We start from the raw sequence: 17,616 nt of genomic DNA, 5'->3' as shown, positions 1-17,616 counted from the left end.
ACGTGTCACTAACAATCATTTAACGATTTTTTCAGTACGCCATTACTCTTTTACATTCAATTCAACAATAAAATGATTTTATGCTAATACTTATCAGAAGACCGTTTAACAAGGGAGCCGGGAGGTACATAATCCTTGAACCCTGCTATTACAGGAAGACGTCTTCATTTCGTATTAGCATCAGTATCAGTATCAGCATGAGCATTACAGAGTTAAAGCAATACCACCAAACCAAACCTGCAGAACAATCTTAAATTGATAAACATCATTATTATTTCACTTCCGAGGTCACATGAACCATGTCCAAGCATTGTTTCAAATTCACAAGGACTTCCCACATCGTTGGCCTTTTTTTCTCATATTTTTCGACACATGTCTTAGCTACTTCGATTGCCTTCCACCCACATCCGTTGTCAAGAATCTGCATTCTTTGTTGTTTAATTCTCGGATCCAATATATCCTTTATATCTCCTGCTTTATATACATTTTCGAACCATTCAACCAAATCAAAGTCCAGACGGGGTGTTACTCCCGTGATTAGCTCCAGCAAAACAACCCCGAAGCTGTAAACATCCGCTTTAGCATTAAGCTGCCCAGTTGTGGAGTACCTGTACAATTTAACATATATCGTCTCAAGTAACATCTTAACAGTTAACACTATATACTCCCCGACATAATTATGAAACTTACTCAGGAGCAGTGTACCCCGGGGTACTGATGACCCGTGTTTTCAAAGTGGTTACATCTTTTTCAGGGAATATTTTAGTTAACCCAAAATCCGCCACCTTAGCCTGGAGACGCTGATTCAGCAGGATATTAGCAGGCTTAACATCTCTGTGAATTATAGGCACTCCACAGTGACTGTGCAGATAATGCAATCCTGCAGGAATGTAAATTATACAGATTATTCACAAGCTTAATCATATAGTGTATTAATCTAGTCTATTACACAAAGAAGAGAGAATTGTATCGAAAATAGATAGAGCCCAGACCCTCAGCCGTGTCAATAGCTATGTTTAGTCGATCAGTCCAGCTTACAGAACCTGCATTTTCTGTTCAACAGGACAGACATCTCAGTCTTGCAGGAGAAAAGACCATGACTAAATTCAGATAAATGCATGATAAATGGTTCACCTGACAGAAGAGTTCTCAAGTCACCATTGTCCATAAACTCGTAAATTAGGGCCAAATTGGTTCCATCTTTACAGTATCCAAGCAGAGAAACTAAGTTCTTGTGAGAAATCTTTAAAAACACACTAATCTGCGCCAAAACATTGAGTTTTTTTCCATCATCACTTAGCTGCAGCACAGACTACAGAATCTACAAATATGGATGAACTGTAAGTTTCGGTAAAATGAAACAAAGAGTTACGCACCTCATTGCTAAATTGCATGGGAGCATCATCCTCACTTAGCACCTTGACAGCAACTTCTTTAGAGCCATCTAATAAGTGACCATGGTAAACTACTCCATAACCGCCTTTACCCAGCTGTTTCTTAAACCCATCCGTCATTTGGTCCACTTTGGAGAAGCTGTACTTGGGCAGTCCTTGCACACTGTCTCCCTCTTTTTCACTGGTGGAGCGAGGAGAGCTAGTAGGGGCTATCGCTACCACTGAAAAAATAATTACCAAGTATTTGATTTTTTAACTAAAATTTCCGTTTCTTTTTTAAGTTACTCTTAACTGTGTTACTAACTCGTCCTCCTAAAATTTTCAATTCATGTTTTAACTCATCAAGCCATTAAATTCTGGTTCACTGGTCGCGGGTTTTTAATCAAGATGAATGTGTGATTTTTTGTCTGACCTTTTGAATAACATTGCCATAACCAACAGCATCCGCCCGCAGCCAGCATAACGAACATCACAACCGCTGGAACTGTAATTAAAAAACCTGACACAAATAACAGGAAACAAAGATGTCAAATGACTAAATGAGGAATGCCAGCGATAACCAAAATCCTTTGCTAGTAGTAATAGTCAGGGCATACCGGGTTGGGTATTTTTAGGTCTCGAAGGAGCCGAAGGAAGCACAGCTTCATACAATTCATATCTAAAGACGCAGCTTGGAAGAAACACCATTGTATTAGCCCACGTATCCCTTAATCTGAGAGTGGCTTTCAGACATCTGTAACATCCGGGACCCACAATATCAGGAGTACATTGAGCCAAGCCACGGATGGTCTCAAATGAGTAGACAATGAATTCTTTTGTAGCAAATCCCGGCAAGGTTCCTTCACCATAAGCAGCCTCTTGTACGAGGGCATCCATTGTGGTATCAAATACTTCTTTATGTGGTTCAAGACGATATTCATTCACAATGCCAGTGACATTGTTGTATAAAAAATACGGTTTTTCCTCATCGTCAGAGAAAATGGTTCGATTGGCATACCTCAATGTACATTCCTCAAACCAGACAATCCCTTCTTTCGAGAATTTGCAGGCATCAGTTATTTTCCTGGCTGCAGCCTCTACACAATCCTGACAAGTCTCCTGATCAACATCACCCTTACAGTAGAAAAGGGCGTAGGCTTGATCATCGCCTGAGCCTTGGGTGAAGTTCCAGAACCCGGTCGAGGAGGCCTTAGGAAGGAGTTGACTGTAAAGGGTGTTATTCAGATTGGTTTCAAACGCGCTGCCTGAAATGTAAGAGTTAGTCTTGTTGCAGACGCTGCTCATGTAACCACGACTATGTGATGAAGTCGCGCCTTGAGTAGATAATACTATCAATGCAACAATGAGTAAAACCGGGACAGGGTTATTTACACAAGGCATCAACATAACTCAATTCATAACTCAAGGAATTCAGAAAATCAACATAATCAATTCATAACAAGGAATGTTTCTACTCATATTCTTAATGTCCTGCAATTTGACTTTGTGTTAAAAAATGCTTAATGGAGTACATGATCGTTTAAGTGGGGTGCTAATGACCCATCAAAACAAGCTTAGCACATCATTAAGAAAGTAATGACATTGTCCAACTTCAGTCAAACTGTTGCGACATCGTTTTCAGTAGCCTGTTTGACTGTTACACGACCATCTCAATCAAAGGTTTAAATTAATAGTTCAAGCTCAATTGGGACCTCAGCGTTATTGAAAACTCCGATACTATGTTAGAAAACCAACACAACAAAAACGTTTAAACCGATGGTTATTGAGGCCCGCCCAATCGATGATTCTTAATACACCTAAGCTTCACTTTGTCGCGCTAATGATTTGGAATTTAAGAAGGATAATAGTAACACGAGTTAAACTGATATATATATCTCACATAAATCACTAAAATAAGACCGTCTTATCATATGATACCGTATTTTTGAGAATGGCACAAATATTAAGTGAACTTTTACATCAAGCACAAAAAGTCTTGGGAGAATTCATGTACTGCAAGCAAATCCTGTGGGAGCGAAGCGGGATCAAGCTCCCAACAATCACCCGAAAGTTGAGAAGCTTCATCCTCTGAAAGCTTTCTAGCAGGGATTTGATGTGAAAATAACCTAATGTCATTTTTTTCAAGGCATCTAATAGCATTGTACCCAATCTCTCGCCTCGTAAATACTGCCTTGTAACCATCAACTTTCTTAAGGTATGCCATGCTTAACCCATATGCTTCACTGTAACTTGTTAACACCAAAACAATGTCATAAGCGCGCTTATTGGTGCTACTCGGAGAATTCCCCTCTTCCATATCCAATGCTCTTTCATTGTAAAGAGCCCAAACGGAACCCTTTCTAGGATATATTCGGTACAACTCTCTCGCTGCTCTTTCACATGCAACCAAATGCGAGAATATATTCAATAGTTTGACATCATCCTTCCTCGCTACCTTAAACTTACCACAAGAGACATGGAATCCCTTTTTCTCCCAACATATCATCGACCTCTCATTCCCGTCATTCTGAAAATCTAACCAACTCATTTTCACTACAAATGGGTTCACTGAAACCACCTCGTCGATCAAGCCATAATGCCTAGGCATCCCATCATCATCATCATATATAGCCCACACTTGACCCTTCTTGAAACTCCTCTCTACTCTATCCTCATCAAAGTCATAAAAGTCCGAATCCTCCACCGTCATTACCTCCAAATCCCCACTTTCCACACTAATTCTCTTCTTCTTGTTCAATAGCACCACTTCCTCCTCGTCCTCGTCCTCAACCTCAACCTCCTTCCTAAATGTCACTTTCCTCTTCCCATCCTCTTTCTTCCCTTTTGGTTTCCTCGATGCCTTCATTTGCATCTCAGCCAATGTCAATTCCTCCACTTCTTCACCATTTTCACCGCTCACGCTCTCCAATTCACTAACACCCCCATCCCTCCCTAATTTCCTCACATCATTCATTTGCATCTCGGCCAATGTCAATTCCTCCACTTCTTCACTATCTTCACCACTCACGCTTCCCGATTCACTCACACCCTCATCCCTCCTTACTTTCCTCACATCATTCATTTGCATCTCGGCCAATGTCAATTCCTCCACTTCTTCACTATCTTCACCGCTCAAGCTCTCCGATTCACTAACACCTCCCTCCCTCCCTAGTTTCCTCACATCATTCATTTGCATCTCGGCCAATGTCAATTCCTCCACTTCTTCACTATCATCACCACTCACGCTCTCCGATTCACTAACACCCCCATCCCTCCCTACTTTCCTCACATCATTCATTTGCATCTCGGCCAATGTCAATTCCTCCACTTCTTCACTATCTTCACAACTCACACTCTCCGATTCACTCACACCCCCATTCCTTCCTAGTTTCCTCAAATCATTTTCCGAATTCTCAACCTCTTCCTCCACTACTCCACTCCTCTTTCTATTATCAATTCGCGACTTTTCAACCTCTAAATCCTTCCTTGTCCCACTTTTTCCTAGCTTCCTATCATCCCTTTTCGACTTTTCCCTATGACTTCTCCTTCTTTCCTCAACAATTGGTGTTTCAACCACATTTACACTACCCATCTTCCTTTTCTTACCAATTCTCTTGCCAACAAGCTCACTCAAACTACTCATCTCCCAATCCTCCACATCCTCTTCAACCACCGTCTTTCGAGACTCGACTCTGTCCTCCTCCTCCTCATGATCATCATCACCAACCTCAGAAGCCTCAAAATTATGCTCACAACTAGGACAAACCAACCTCTGCCCAACATAATTCCTCTCAAACCGATGCCGTAACCGACATTTAGAACACATAGTCCAAAACATTCCTTCTTCAACCAAACCCTCATCATCCTCATCCTCACTCACCTCTTTCTCCTCCAAAAGAGCTAACCTAAGCCTAGTGTCATAAACCCTACGCTTACCCTTATCAGAAAATACATGAAACGCGTCGTTTACAAGCTTAAAAGCTTCATTCGAAGCGTTTTTAATGGTGTTTTTGTCAGGGTGAAGTAAAAGAGCGAGCTTTTTGTACTGGGCTTTGATTATTGACAAAGATGAAAAAGGGGTAACTCCTAAAATGTTGTATAAATCAGGAGAAGGAAAAGGGTGCTCTAAATTTTTGGGGGGTTTTCTAGGGTTTATGGAAGAATGCAGAATTTTAAAAGCTGTGAGCATTTCTGTGAGACCAGGGAGATTTGGGTAGAGATTGTGAGCTTGATTGGCGTAATTTAGGGCTAATTTGAGATTAGATGAGTTGTAGTTTGATTCAGCTAGGGTTTTTAGTCGAATTGCTTCTTGTTCTTGTTCGTTGATTTGGGGATTTTCCGCCATTGTTAGGGTTTAGGGCCAAATTGGGGGAAATTAATCGGATGGAGGAGTTATTGTTTGTTTTTCATTCGTAACTAGTTTTATGACTCATGCAATGCACGGGTTAGTTTAATAATCAATGTCTATTATGTTGATCGAATACGGAGCACTTATTAATAACTTTAGATAACTAAACTCCAATTTTTATTTTTTATTTTGAGGAAAACTAAACTCCAATTTTTAGTCTAAAATTAAGTCTCGTCCACAATTTTACGTGAAAATCACGGGACTTTCTAACTCTTCATACACTTTTTCATTAATTTTTTTGTTAAGAATGTGCTAGAATGAATTTTTATCAATTTATTTTCTTTTATAGGTGATTTTTTCATAAAGGTAGAATATAAAAAATTTTAACACTAAATTATGATTATTAAGTGGAATAATGCTTGGTAAATGAAAGTTTAAATAAGATGAGTAATTGGTCTATTAATTACAACTTTGCCTTTGCCTTTTCATTTTCTATTTTTACTTCTTTTTTTAGTAGAAAAATAAAAAATTGATCTAAGATGTAAATATAGTGCCGCTATGTTTCATTCTAGTAATAACTACTCAATCTAGGTTTTTTATATTTTTGTATAGATGTTTGCTCGCGCAAATTGTTTTTATTATTTTTTGTAGTAGCTTTATATTCACATTATTCTTTAATAATGTTTTTTTTAAAATTGTACCCTATTATTTTGTGGTTCTCATTCTCATTACTCTTGTATCCAAATGATATCATTTTTGTTCAATGTCAAAATGTTATATTTGTTAGTCTAACTTTACGAAAATGATGATACTTCATATTAATTATAAAAATAATAAGTAGTATTAACCATAGTTTATATTCTTCTATTTTTTTAGTTTGGAAATAATGATGATATTTATGACTTAAAATATTATTCACTCAATTTCTCTTGACTGTTGTAACGTTTAAACAAATAAAAACAATTTAAATGAGGTGGGTAAATAGATAAAACAATATATATTCTCACATTGAAAATTCAAAGTAAAAAAAAAATAAGCTACTCGTTGGTATTATGTTTTTTTGGGATAAAACGTAAGTGGTTTTTCCATTGAGCAGTTTTGCTATCTTGTCATCAAAGCAATAATAAGACAATAAAATCAAATGCATCCTATCTCATTAATATTCAAATCACAAGAAAAATATAAATTTACACTTTTAACCAACTTAATTAAATATATAGAGAATAATATATTTACACTAAAATTGTCTTAGTCATATTTATAATTTGTTGTTAATATCAATTTTAATAAATTCACTACACATTAACAATAATGAATATATTAAAACCATCCGCAAAAAAATATATCACTATTAAAAATGTGAGATTAAAAAGTTAAAGTTACAACTTAGTCAAGCTAGAATTTCCTTCACCAAAGTTTGACCACTATTCGTCGGTGATTATATTCAATCATCGACGATCTCGTGTGTCTTCATAAATATTCGAAATGCCTAAAACGGACTATATAATACAAATGTTGCCGAATTCTCCACTTTTCTTATACTTTTCTCTTATCTCTTTATTTCTTATCCATTTGATATCTACTCACCACAAAATAAATATATGAGAAGTGTTGAAAAATAAATCAAATGAAATAATTGGGTGAAAAAAAAATTCATTAATTTGTTTTTGCTAGGAATGTGCTACAATTTTGATCAATTCATTTTCTTTTATAGGTGAAATTTTTCATAACGGTAGAATATAGAAAGTTTAGCACTAAATTATGATTATTAAGTAGAATAATGTTTGATAAATGAAAGTTTAAATAAGATAAGTAATTAGTCTATTGATTACTACTTTGCCTTTTCATTTTCTATTTTTATTTTTTTTTTTATAAAGAGACAAAAGATTAATTTAATATGTAAATGTAATACGCCACGTATCATTCTAGTAACTACTCAATCAAGATTTTTTATGTTATTGTGTAGATGGTATAGCTATAATGAGAGTTCAAGAGACCATCATTGGCGATGGTTGTTATAGCTATAATGTTATAGTTATAATGGGAGTTCAAGAGACCATCATTGATGGTGGCGGTTCAATTTCTTATGTCATTTAATGGAGTTTTAAGTAATCAATCATTTATGACATTTATTCATGATTTTAGGTAGATTGAACATTTGTGAACAACTATTTTGATGTGGCATTTCCACGTGGCATTTTTTGTCTTGCCTTTTAATAAGATTTTATAAAAGTAATTAAACAATCATCTATAAAATACTATTAAAAGCCTAGACTAAAATGGCTCATAAAGTCCACGTAAACAAAGCCACGTGTGATTATGAAATGCCACGTGTGATTAACGCAATGCAAAGTTTGATCTATAGATAATACTCCGTATAAAAAGCTAGACAAAAAAGTCACCTAATCTGACGTGGCAGTCGTGTAATTGCCTGCGTGTAATTGTCTGCGTGTAATTGTTAAACATGATTAACCAAATTAAGTCAGTCCACCTTCTTACCGCTTATCCCTCTTACTCTTCGTCTTCTTCAAGGAAAACTGTAACGCCTATTTATTACTGCTATCAATGTGAATGAATTCAGTCAATTAATTCCGGCAGTTTCATGTATGCCTGTCACACTATTTATTATCACAAAATCCATCACTCTATTATATTCACATGCACTTTGTGGAAGTCGACAACAACGCATCATAAGGAGTAATCTCCCTATGGTTAGGTTTGTATCTCATATGAAATTAGGAGTATATTTTACGCTATTATTTATTCATTGATTGTTTGATCTATCATTTAGTTTGTATGTTTTTGTGTTATAACTTTTTTAAAGATTTGGTAGTTGCATATTTCTAAGGGTCGAAATGTCGAATGATTCATTGTTTCTTATTTGTTGGATTTTCACGTCTAAGTTTGACTATATATGTTTTTCCATGCGAGAATCCTATGTTTACGATAACCTTGACAAGGAAGACTATCACCCTCGGAAGTTGACTTCGAGGACACTAATGTGATCCAAGCCAATATAGGTATATCTTCTTATTCAAATTTAATTCAATTTTTATCACTCTTGCCAATCGCCATGATTTACCTTTTAGTATAATTGTTTGAAAATTTGTTAGGTGAATTCTTTTACCATCTTTAATGTGGATTTATAGATTATTGGTGAATATTTGAACTTCAATAAAAAAGATAAAACATTTTCCCTCCTAAAGGGTGACTAGGATTTGTATACCTTGGATTTGAGCTATCCATTCAGGTAAGCCCTTTTGTGTTTGAGATGATTGTTGAAAATCTGTACAAGTTGTAGTATCAAAACATGGTTGCAGTATCACTTATTCCTACATACACATACATACTTCATACTTCCTTGATTGTTGTTTTGAGACACGTTATCAGCAAGAGCATCCTACAAATAGGAGATGGAAAATTTAAGCAAGAAGGCCTTGTGAATTGAAATAAAGTGTTTATTGGAGACTGGACGGAGACGGAGTAATGCAACAATTTAGTCGTATGTCATATAACCAAGCTCTTGCCATTTTGTTATGGTAGGTTATAAATTTGTATTTATGGAGTAAGTTTTTATAGGAATGAGGTGTTAGGTTGTTGGATAATGCATTGTTGCAAACGGATGCACAATGTTTGCTCCATACTTTATCAACTATGCAACAAGATTGTAAAGGAGTATGATCACATCATCTTGGTTAATCAAGTAGTTTAAAACCAAAATTGTTATCAAGATGAAATCCACTCTCTTCGATAATGTATAAATTTAAGTTCCAACAATCCTTATAAGTACATGGTCTTGAAACCTGATTGATAGACAGAAACACCACGCACCATCTATGCTTGTGTTCTTGGTATTTTATATATTTTGCATATGTTTTACTATGTATGTTTTTACTCTTTTGCAAGTACTTGATCTTGAAACCTCAAGAGACAAGATCCCGAAATACCACCTTGATCAAACTTACTTATTAAAAAAAGGTAAACCAATTAATGAAACAGAGAGTATTATGATCTACTCGTAGCATAATGTGATTTGTACATCTACTCGTAGCATAAACGTGATATGCACGTAAAAATAAACCTACCCGCCATTGCTTTGGACTTGAACACCTATGCCGTCTTCTAAATAGCAAGTACGGGACGGATCATCCCGTGAATTTCACGGGTCACAAAACTAGTTATACATCAAAACGAACAAAATCATCATTTACTTTTCCAGCGTTTGTAGTTCTCACTATATTATTTCAAAATAATGTTAATCATTCAATATACCTTTAATTATAATTCGCAAACAAAAATATAGAAATTTCTATTTTGAAAAATTTATTTTAGGTTGAATTAATTACATAGATCGATTGTTTTTTATGGAATAACAATAAAAGATAGAAAAATGACCGAGACGGGAGGTGCATAATAATAAAAAAAAAGAAAAAAAAATAGAAAACAATAATAACAATAGTTGTTACAAACGTAGTAATATTCGTGACAAAATAATAATAAACTGTGGCAAATTTTTGGTAAATTGTGCCATATACATAACAATAAATATATTTTGATGACATATTATGACAATATACGTATTAGTCAAAAACATATAAATCGTCTCGAGATCCTTAGGGGAACAAATCTCCTACCGCCTCCTACCGCTTTTCTGGTTTCCTGAATATAGAATAAAAGTCATCAGCTTGTGTTTGATTTGATTCCGCAATATGTGGCATGTAATGCAAACTATTTTTCTGTGTTCATGTTACCTTGATAGGGTTTCTTGTGTGTTGGCTTTTGTTTGGAGACGGAGGTGTGTCTTGGAGATACAAACCCCTGGAAAAAAAAGTGACAATTGTTGTTAGATCATTTGTCATACAATTTGTTAGCTAACATGTATATATGTCATAGAAAAAACGAGATTTTACCTCCACTTTTTTCTTTAACTTCTTAGCCGGACCCAGTTCAATACTTCGAACACGACTTGCAAAATAAAGCGAATTTACCGTTTCACTAGAGTCATTCTTCGACGGATTAATGCGTATAAACATTAATAACTTGGAATTACTACCTACAAAATTAGAGAATTCAAACTAATTTTTCGACGGACCTATTTCTTGTAAAGTACCTTAGTTTTCAACTATTTAATAAAAAAATTCAAAATTAGAAGTTTGAAATATACCTAATGAATCATTTAATAGTTAGAAACATAAATGTCAAAATTAAGAATTCTACAATTTACACCCGGGTTGTCATCTGTTCCCTCCATGATAAAAGTTTTACTCGTTCCGGTTTGTCAATAAGCAAATATGGAGACATTATAGCCATCTAACACCGAAATTGCCAATGAAAAAGCATCCACGGATACGTTAGCTGCATAATTAAAAATAACTAAAACTGTCAATCCTAAACAAAACAAATGGCGTATGCAATGACAAATTCTATGCAATTGCAATGTACCCCGATCATCTCTCCATCTTCTGCATCTTTAAAATCCACTACTGATTCGGCCGAGTGATCGTGTTCGCTTTCAGGCCTACAGTAACAGAAGACCCTGGCGACAAGAGCCATAATTCATTCTTTGAATGATCATTATATTACTCGCAACAATTCATTTCTTGAAAAATAGAAAATGAGAAAAGTCCGTTAAAACTTACCTCCTGCTTCAAGGAGTTCATTGAAAAGTTTTTTTGCCCCGTGAATTTCACGGGTAATAAAATTAGTTTAATAAAAATTTGAGGAAATCACCAGAAAAGATAAGTAAAAGTGAAAAGTATTGTGTGCGTAAAACTATGATTAATAAGTTGTAGCGCATGCATGATACATGTTTTAGGAATTTGGTTTTGTTATATGTCAAATCCCAATTAATTATTGTAGTGAATTAGATTAAGGTACATACTAGTTTTATGCCCGTGCAAATTGCACGGGTATGCTATTTTAATATTTGTTATTATGAAAAGATTAGTAACAATTTGATAATTTTTATATTAGTTAATTATTTTCTTTTAAAATTAGTTATCTTTAGAAATAAAATTTTATTATACAATTTTATATTAGTCATATTTAAGCTATATTTGAATAATAAATTTCATCTACGATTAGCGTAAATGATGCGTTAGGGTTAATTGGTTGAATAGTTGTTGTAGACAGACATATTGTCTTGCTTAACCAAATTTGAGTTTCTAATTTGTTTTATTACTTAGGCGACTTCATACAACCCTGACTTAATGAGACAAAATTAGTTAGATGAAAAATAAGACAAGTCAGTAAAATTGAAGTGGTTTGAATAGAATTCCAAGCCCGTGCAATTGCTAAAACGATTTCTCATTCAGTCCAACTCATGCTCGTTTGTTGGACCGACCACGGAGAAAATGAAAATTTTGACCCATGCATGTTTAAAATGACACCTTTAATCCATTTCTCATTTTGGTACATACCATAACATATTCTCTCCCTTTCCTCAGATTCTTTACATTTTTCTTTTTACATAAATTCAACCGAAAATTTAGAATTCCTTTTTCGAGCTACATATATATATTTAACACAACATAAGTGCCATAAAGTTTGGATCCTCTCCGAGAATCAATTTCCTCTCACATTACAATATAATATTACATCTTCTTTCCATTGCATTTTTCCTTTATTTATCGATCGAAAACATAGACCGTTAGATTGTCGTGAGATGAAATTTTGACCTTTAATTGGAAATAGACCCTCCATTTCTTTTAGGAAATGGAGAGGGTTCAATAGCAATAGAAGAACTTTATATAAAGTTCTTCTATTGCCATGTCATTTTTTACTAGTTCCAATATTTAAGAACTTTTATGTACAATAGATGATCTTTAAATAAAGTTCTTAAATGGAGCCCATTTTTCACCATTCTACATTTTCATTAAATAATCATGATTATTAATTATTAATTTATTTTTTAGCACCAAATTTTTTTTATTTTTCTTATTTTTTAGTCGAATAACGAAAAAAAAAATAAAAAAAAATACTGAGGTAAAGTTATTGAAGCGGAACATACTTTTCGTAATATAATCTAAAAATACATTAAATAAGACAAAACAATTTGGGAGAAACTTATTGGTATACAAATACATACTCTATATATTCTGTGAAGTTGATGTGTTTAAATTAATTTGGTCCCTCCTACCCTCTGCCATTAAAATGTTTTATATATGATTTGAAGGTGATGAATGATGATAAAAAGAAGATACTACATGCAAGTTCAAGCAATGGAGGTTTAATAGAAACAAGTATGCAATATTTTGGCTGTACGGAATTAATTATGTACATTGCAATATCTCTTTTTTTTTTTTTTTGGAACATGAAATATTTAAATTTAAATGGATTTTAACACTTTTCAAGGTTATGTTAATTGCTCCCCAAATTCCAATATAAGTATCAACTGGGTTCTTATTTTAGAACTTTATTCTTAAAATTAAGAACAACTTTTCACATGCAATAGAAGAACTTTATTTTTTGAGTTCTTAGTGATCACCCCAAGACTAAGAACCACTATTGCTATTGCTCTAATTGCCTTTATGTATACACTATTTAATACGGAGTACAACAACTACTGAGCTAGATTCGGTACACACTATAAACAACGTTATGTATACAAAATTTTTATATGTAATCCATTTATGTACATTATCTAAGCTAACAATTAAAATAATTGACAACTATTTCTACGAATTTATGTAACACAAATTCTCATTTAAGACATAGAAGTATCCGTCTTAAGCTTGAGAAATAAAATGCATTAGGATTAATAAAATATTTTTCTTATTTAAACAAATAAAACTTTATTTAACCCGTTTTAATTTTATGACGGATACGTATATTCTTTTAAAAACCAATCATTTTTGTCGAGTATTAACCCATAAACTTTCGGGGTTACTGTGAAGAGCACACTGACCCAAAATCCTATCACTAATAAAACCCTTGACTCCTCATGTATATATACATAAACCCTATCTCAACTCCATATTTCTATGTTTTCACTTCCGCCGTTTTCAATCTATCCCAACTTCATGCATGCTTCCATCTCTTTTCTTCTTTCTCCTAATATCTTGAAGTTTATACACCGCTTAATTTTTAATCCCCAATTCCGTACCCGTGCAAATTTTTTAATCTTCAAGTTTGTATACATCTCTTCTTCCTCTCTAATTAATCTGTGTTTTAAATTTGCATGTATGGTCAGTTGGTCACCCAAATATTTGGTGTGATATTCATGTATAATTATTATTTATTATTTTAGCACATCAAAAAAGCATTTTTTCTATTTACTTTTACAATTCTTATGTTTTCTTTCAGTGTATTTACGGTCACTTAATATGAAGATTTCTTAACTTATTTTAAAAAAAAAAACAACTCGACTTCTGTTTTTTTTTGTTTTCTCCAAATTTATGTTTTTTTTTTCATTTTAAAATTGGAGCGATATAAACTTAACTATCGTTATTTTGATTTTTTATAAGGTAGTTTAAGTAATTAACTTTGATTATTAATAACATTTGTTTATATTAATTTTCTTAATTATGATTAGTTGATAATTTAGATAAATTTATGGGATGAATTATGTCATTTATTATTTTTGATTTATTTATTTAATAAGCCAAAGAGATCTACCCTTAGAAAGTACCAAACAATGTAAATTAAATCACTCTTAGAACGTGGGTGTGTAGATTAGCGGGAAAAAAGGGACTCTTTGACAAATTGACTTTTAACCACAGTGCGACAACACAACACTGTGGTTGTTCTTTTAATAAATAAGATTAATTGGACCAAACTACCAAACTGGTAGAATAAATGGTTGTTTTGTCAAATTGTTGTATATCTTACGTCTAGTATTCCGTAATTGATAACAAAAAAAAAAAAAACAATGTGAAAGGAATATAAGACACATTGTAAGAGACTTTTAGACTATAAGATGTTCAGAAAAGGGAAGGAGAAACAAATGATTAATACCATTTATTAGTGTTTGTGTTTGACCAAAAGAAGGATTTCATTTACCCCTCCTTGAGCTCCAAATCTCTCTACATCCTTACCCCTCATCCCTTCAAGGTATCCCATTATTTGCATTCCCTTCCCTATTCATCCAACGTCACCTTCACCCACCTCACCCACGAACACCATCATCATGTGTCGTCCACCATATGGCAACGTGATCGCGAGCGACCTCTCCACCCCTCGTTGTCTGCCATCACAGTGGCCCTACATATGGACTATTGGCCCACTGGTCCTCATTTCCTCATACGAAACTCCGCCAACCACCACTAGAATCTCCGTCTTTAAACCTTACCCTATATCTGAAATCTCATCTCCTAACTACAAAACCATCAGAAAACATTATTTTCTAATTTACATGACTTTGCACTTCCTAACCACCTATGTTAACCAAACAATTCATAATGTTCTTATGTTGCTAATTTAATATTGTTCTTACATGATTGATAAGTGGGAAATAAAATTAAGGAGTCGTTTGCTTGTCACTTGAAATACAAAGCAATTGGAAGATCGCATGATTTTCAAAGATATGAGTTGTTTGGTGGGCAATTTTGTTTGTTTGTTTAGAATGTCGGAATTTGAACTTTTCAGGGATTTTCAATGCCTACGTGATGTAGAAAGTAACTTTCTTACTTTCCCTTAGGCCTTTAATCATTGAAACTAGTTTTATACCCGCGAAAATCGCGGAATTGTTCTATTTGTCCCATTTATTTGCTTTTGTTGACGTCCATCTTTAACTAAAATATAAAATATTTTTTTTTAGCGCGAAAAAACTATAAACCAAACATTTGTAAATATTTACTTCTTTTACATTATTTTTCATGATCATAGTAATATAGATAAAAGTTTTAATTTGAATTTTATTTCCATATATTTTAATACTCCCTCCAATTCGCTATAATGTTCCCTCTTTCCCGAAACGGATTATTCAAGTAATGTTCCCCTTTCCTTTTTTGGTAACTTTTTCTCTTATTTTATTCATTCCTCTCTCCTATAATCAAACCCCACACAACTCTTTTACTCCTATTTTATTACTTTTCTTAATGTTTTGGCCCCACAACTTCTTATTTAACTCTTATTAATTCATCTCTCTCTCCTAACACCAACCCCACCAATTACCTTTATTCATTTTTAATAGTTTTCCTTAAGTATCGTGCCAAAAGCAAATGGGAACATTATAGCGAATTGGAGGGAGTACATGTTAATAATCTAATATTATTCATGAATATTTTGTAGCCAACAATTTAATGTAGCTAATTTTATAACTATAAGTGTTTGTTTAAATTTTTTTACAAATTTGTTATTTTTATGTATTTATGATGTACGTCATAAATAATTAAGCTAAAAACGGATGCGTCGTTAGGTCGATAAACAAAGCACTCCAAGATTGCAGTTACATATCTGATAGGTTTTTTTAAGAAAGTTCAATAGATACTATTAATTTAACTTTTCCTCAAAATCTATACTTTTTATCAAAAATATACATGTAAAATAGAGAATCTCGCCGATGATGAATGATGATGCTTTATAAGCCAACTAAAAGAGTAAAAAAATATGTTTTCGTTTTTCACATTTAGATCCAAACATGTAATCTCCACTTTTTAATTGCCTCCTCACAATCAATAATCTGCAAATTGAGATAATTAAAATTAAAATTAAAATTAAATTAAATAAGTATCATCTTAATTACAAAACTAACTATACAACTTATTAAACGTTTAAAATTTTAAAATCTTAAAAGATAGAAATATGGAATACTTTTAAGAAGATTATGAACGTTTGAATCACATGCACATATACACCTTATTTTTCACTTTTTCGCAAGTGTGCTAATTACAATATTTAAGATAGTTTTGAAATAAATCAAAAGTAACAATATGAGAAATATTGAAGCTTTATAATCCAAGTTATTGGATTTTTCATTTACCACATATAAGGCCTTTTAACTACTATCTTTATTACTAATGAGAAATTATATGGATAAATTTTACGATTTAAATTTTAAATAATGAGAGTAAATTCTTAATTTATTTTTGTAATTTAGTACATGATCTTATGGTTTCCACTAAAAAATATTATTAGTAGCTTTATAATCCAAATTATTTGACTTTTTATTTACTACATATAAGACCGTTTAACTACTATCTCTATGGTTAATGAAGAGTTAGATGGACAAATTGTACGATTTAAATGATGAGAGTAAATTGTTAATTGATTTTTATAATTTAAATCATGATCGGTATTATGATTTCCATCAAAAAATATTAGTAAATCTTATGAAGAATTTTAATAAATAAGTCTGATGTAGCTTTAATATTAACCAATATAAAAATGACTTGTGAATTAAAATTAGATGTTTTAAGTAGCCTTTTAACTATATTGTATTATTATTTTTTTTTTTTTTACAAAAACAGTTATAAAAAAAAAACAATTTACAAAGATCCTCTAAATTTGAATTAAAAACTAAAAAATGTTTTGTTTTTATATCAAGTGAGACAATTACGTACTAAATAAGTTTTAATATCATTAGAACATGGTTCAAGGATGGATATCAAGTTTTTGTTCAACTAAATCCTTCTGTTGCCTACACATTTCCCTTGTAGTTTTTTTCTAACACACTATGTTAATATTATGAGAAGACAAAGGAATCATCACCTACAAAAATAGAATAAGAAACAAACATACATTTAACGATAATTCAATTAATCTTGTAAGAGGGTTTATATAAAGATAGTATAAAAGAAATCTACTACAAAGCGATATTAGTGGATAAATTACAAAAAACTGTGCATTTTACAATAAGCTTATATAAATTACACAAACAAAACTCGTAGAACATACCTTATGTATAACGTAATTAACTGCACAATCCAACTTTGCAATAATAAGAAAATTGTACCA

At 32.8% G+C, this 17,616-nt stretch overlaps 1 protein-coding gene across 1 annotated transcript; it reads right to left on the bottom strand.

Annotated features, from left to right (window-relative positions):
- Positions 1-129: 129 nt before the first annotated feature.
- Positions 130-5,807, bottom strand: LOC141598743 (uncharacterized). Its single transcript, XM_074418496.1, has 9 exons — positions 3,353-5,807; positions 2,392-2,634; positions 1,991-2,127; positions 1,807-1,893; positions 1,377-1,615; positions 1,135-1,261; positions 993-1,052; positions 691-880; positions 130-608 (listed from the first exon to the last, which is right to left on the bottom strand). The coding sequence occupies exons 1-9, from the start codon at positions 5,716-5,718 to the stop codon at positions 272-274; spliced, it is 3,786 nt and encodes a 1,261-aa protein (XP_074274597.1). The 5' UTR covers positions 5,719-5,807; the 3' UTR covers positions 130-271.
- Positions 5,808-17,616: the final 11,809 nt, after the last annotated feature.

The sequence above is a fragment of the Silene latifolia genome, chromosome 9, assembly GCF_048544455.1.
Source record: "Silene latifolia isolate original U9 population chromosome 9, ASM4854445v1, whole genome shotgun sequence".
NCBI lineage: Eukaryota > Viridiplantae > Streptophyta > Magnoliopsida > Caryophyllales > Caryophyllaceae > Silene > Silene latifolia.
This window is presented reverse-complemented; position numbering and strand designations above follow the sequence as displayed.

Bases quoted from the DNA above. Each gene is read 5' to 3' on its own strand.
- LOC141598743 (XM_074418496.1), bottom strand. From the start codon at position 5,718: ATGGCGGAAAATCCCCAAATCAACGAACAAGAACAAGAAGCAATTCGA. The intron at 1,262-1,376 runs GTGCGTAACTCT...GTTTTGGCGCAG, and splicing joins CCATGCAATTTAGCAATGAG to ATTAGTGTGTTTTTAAAGAT. The intron at 881-992 runs GTCTGGGCTCTA...ACATTCCTGCAG, and splicing joins AGCTATTGACACGGCTGAGG to GATTGCATTATCTGCACAGT.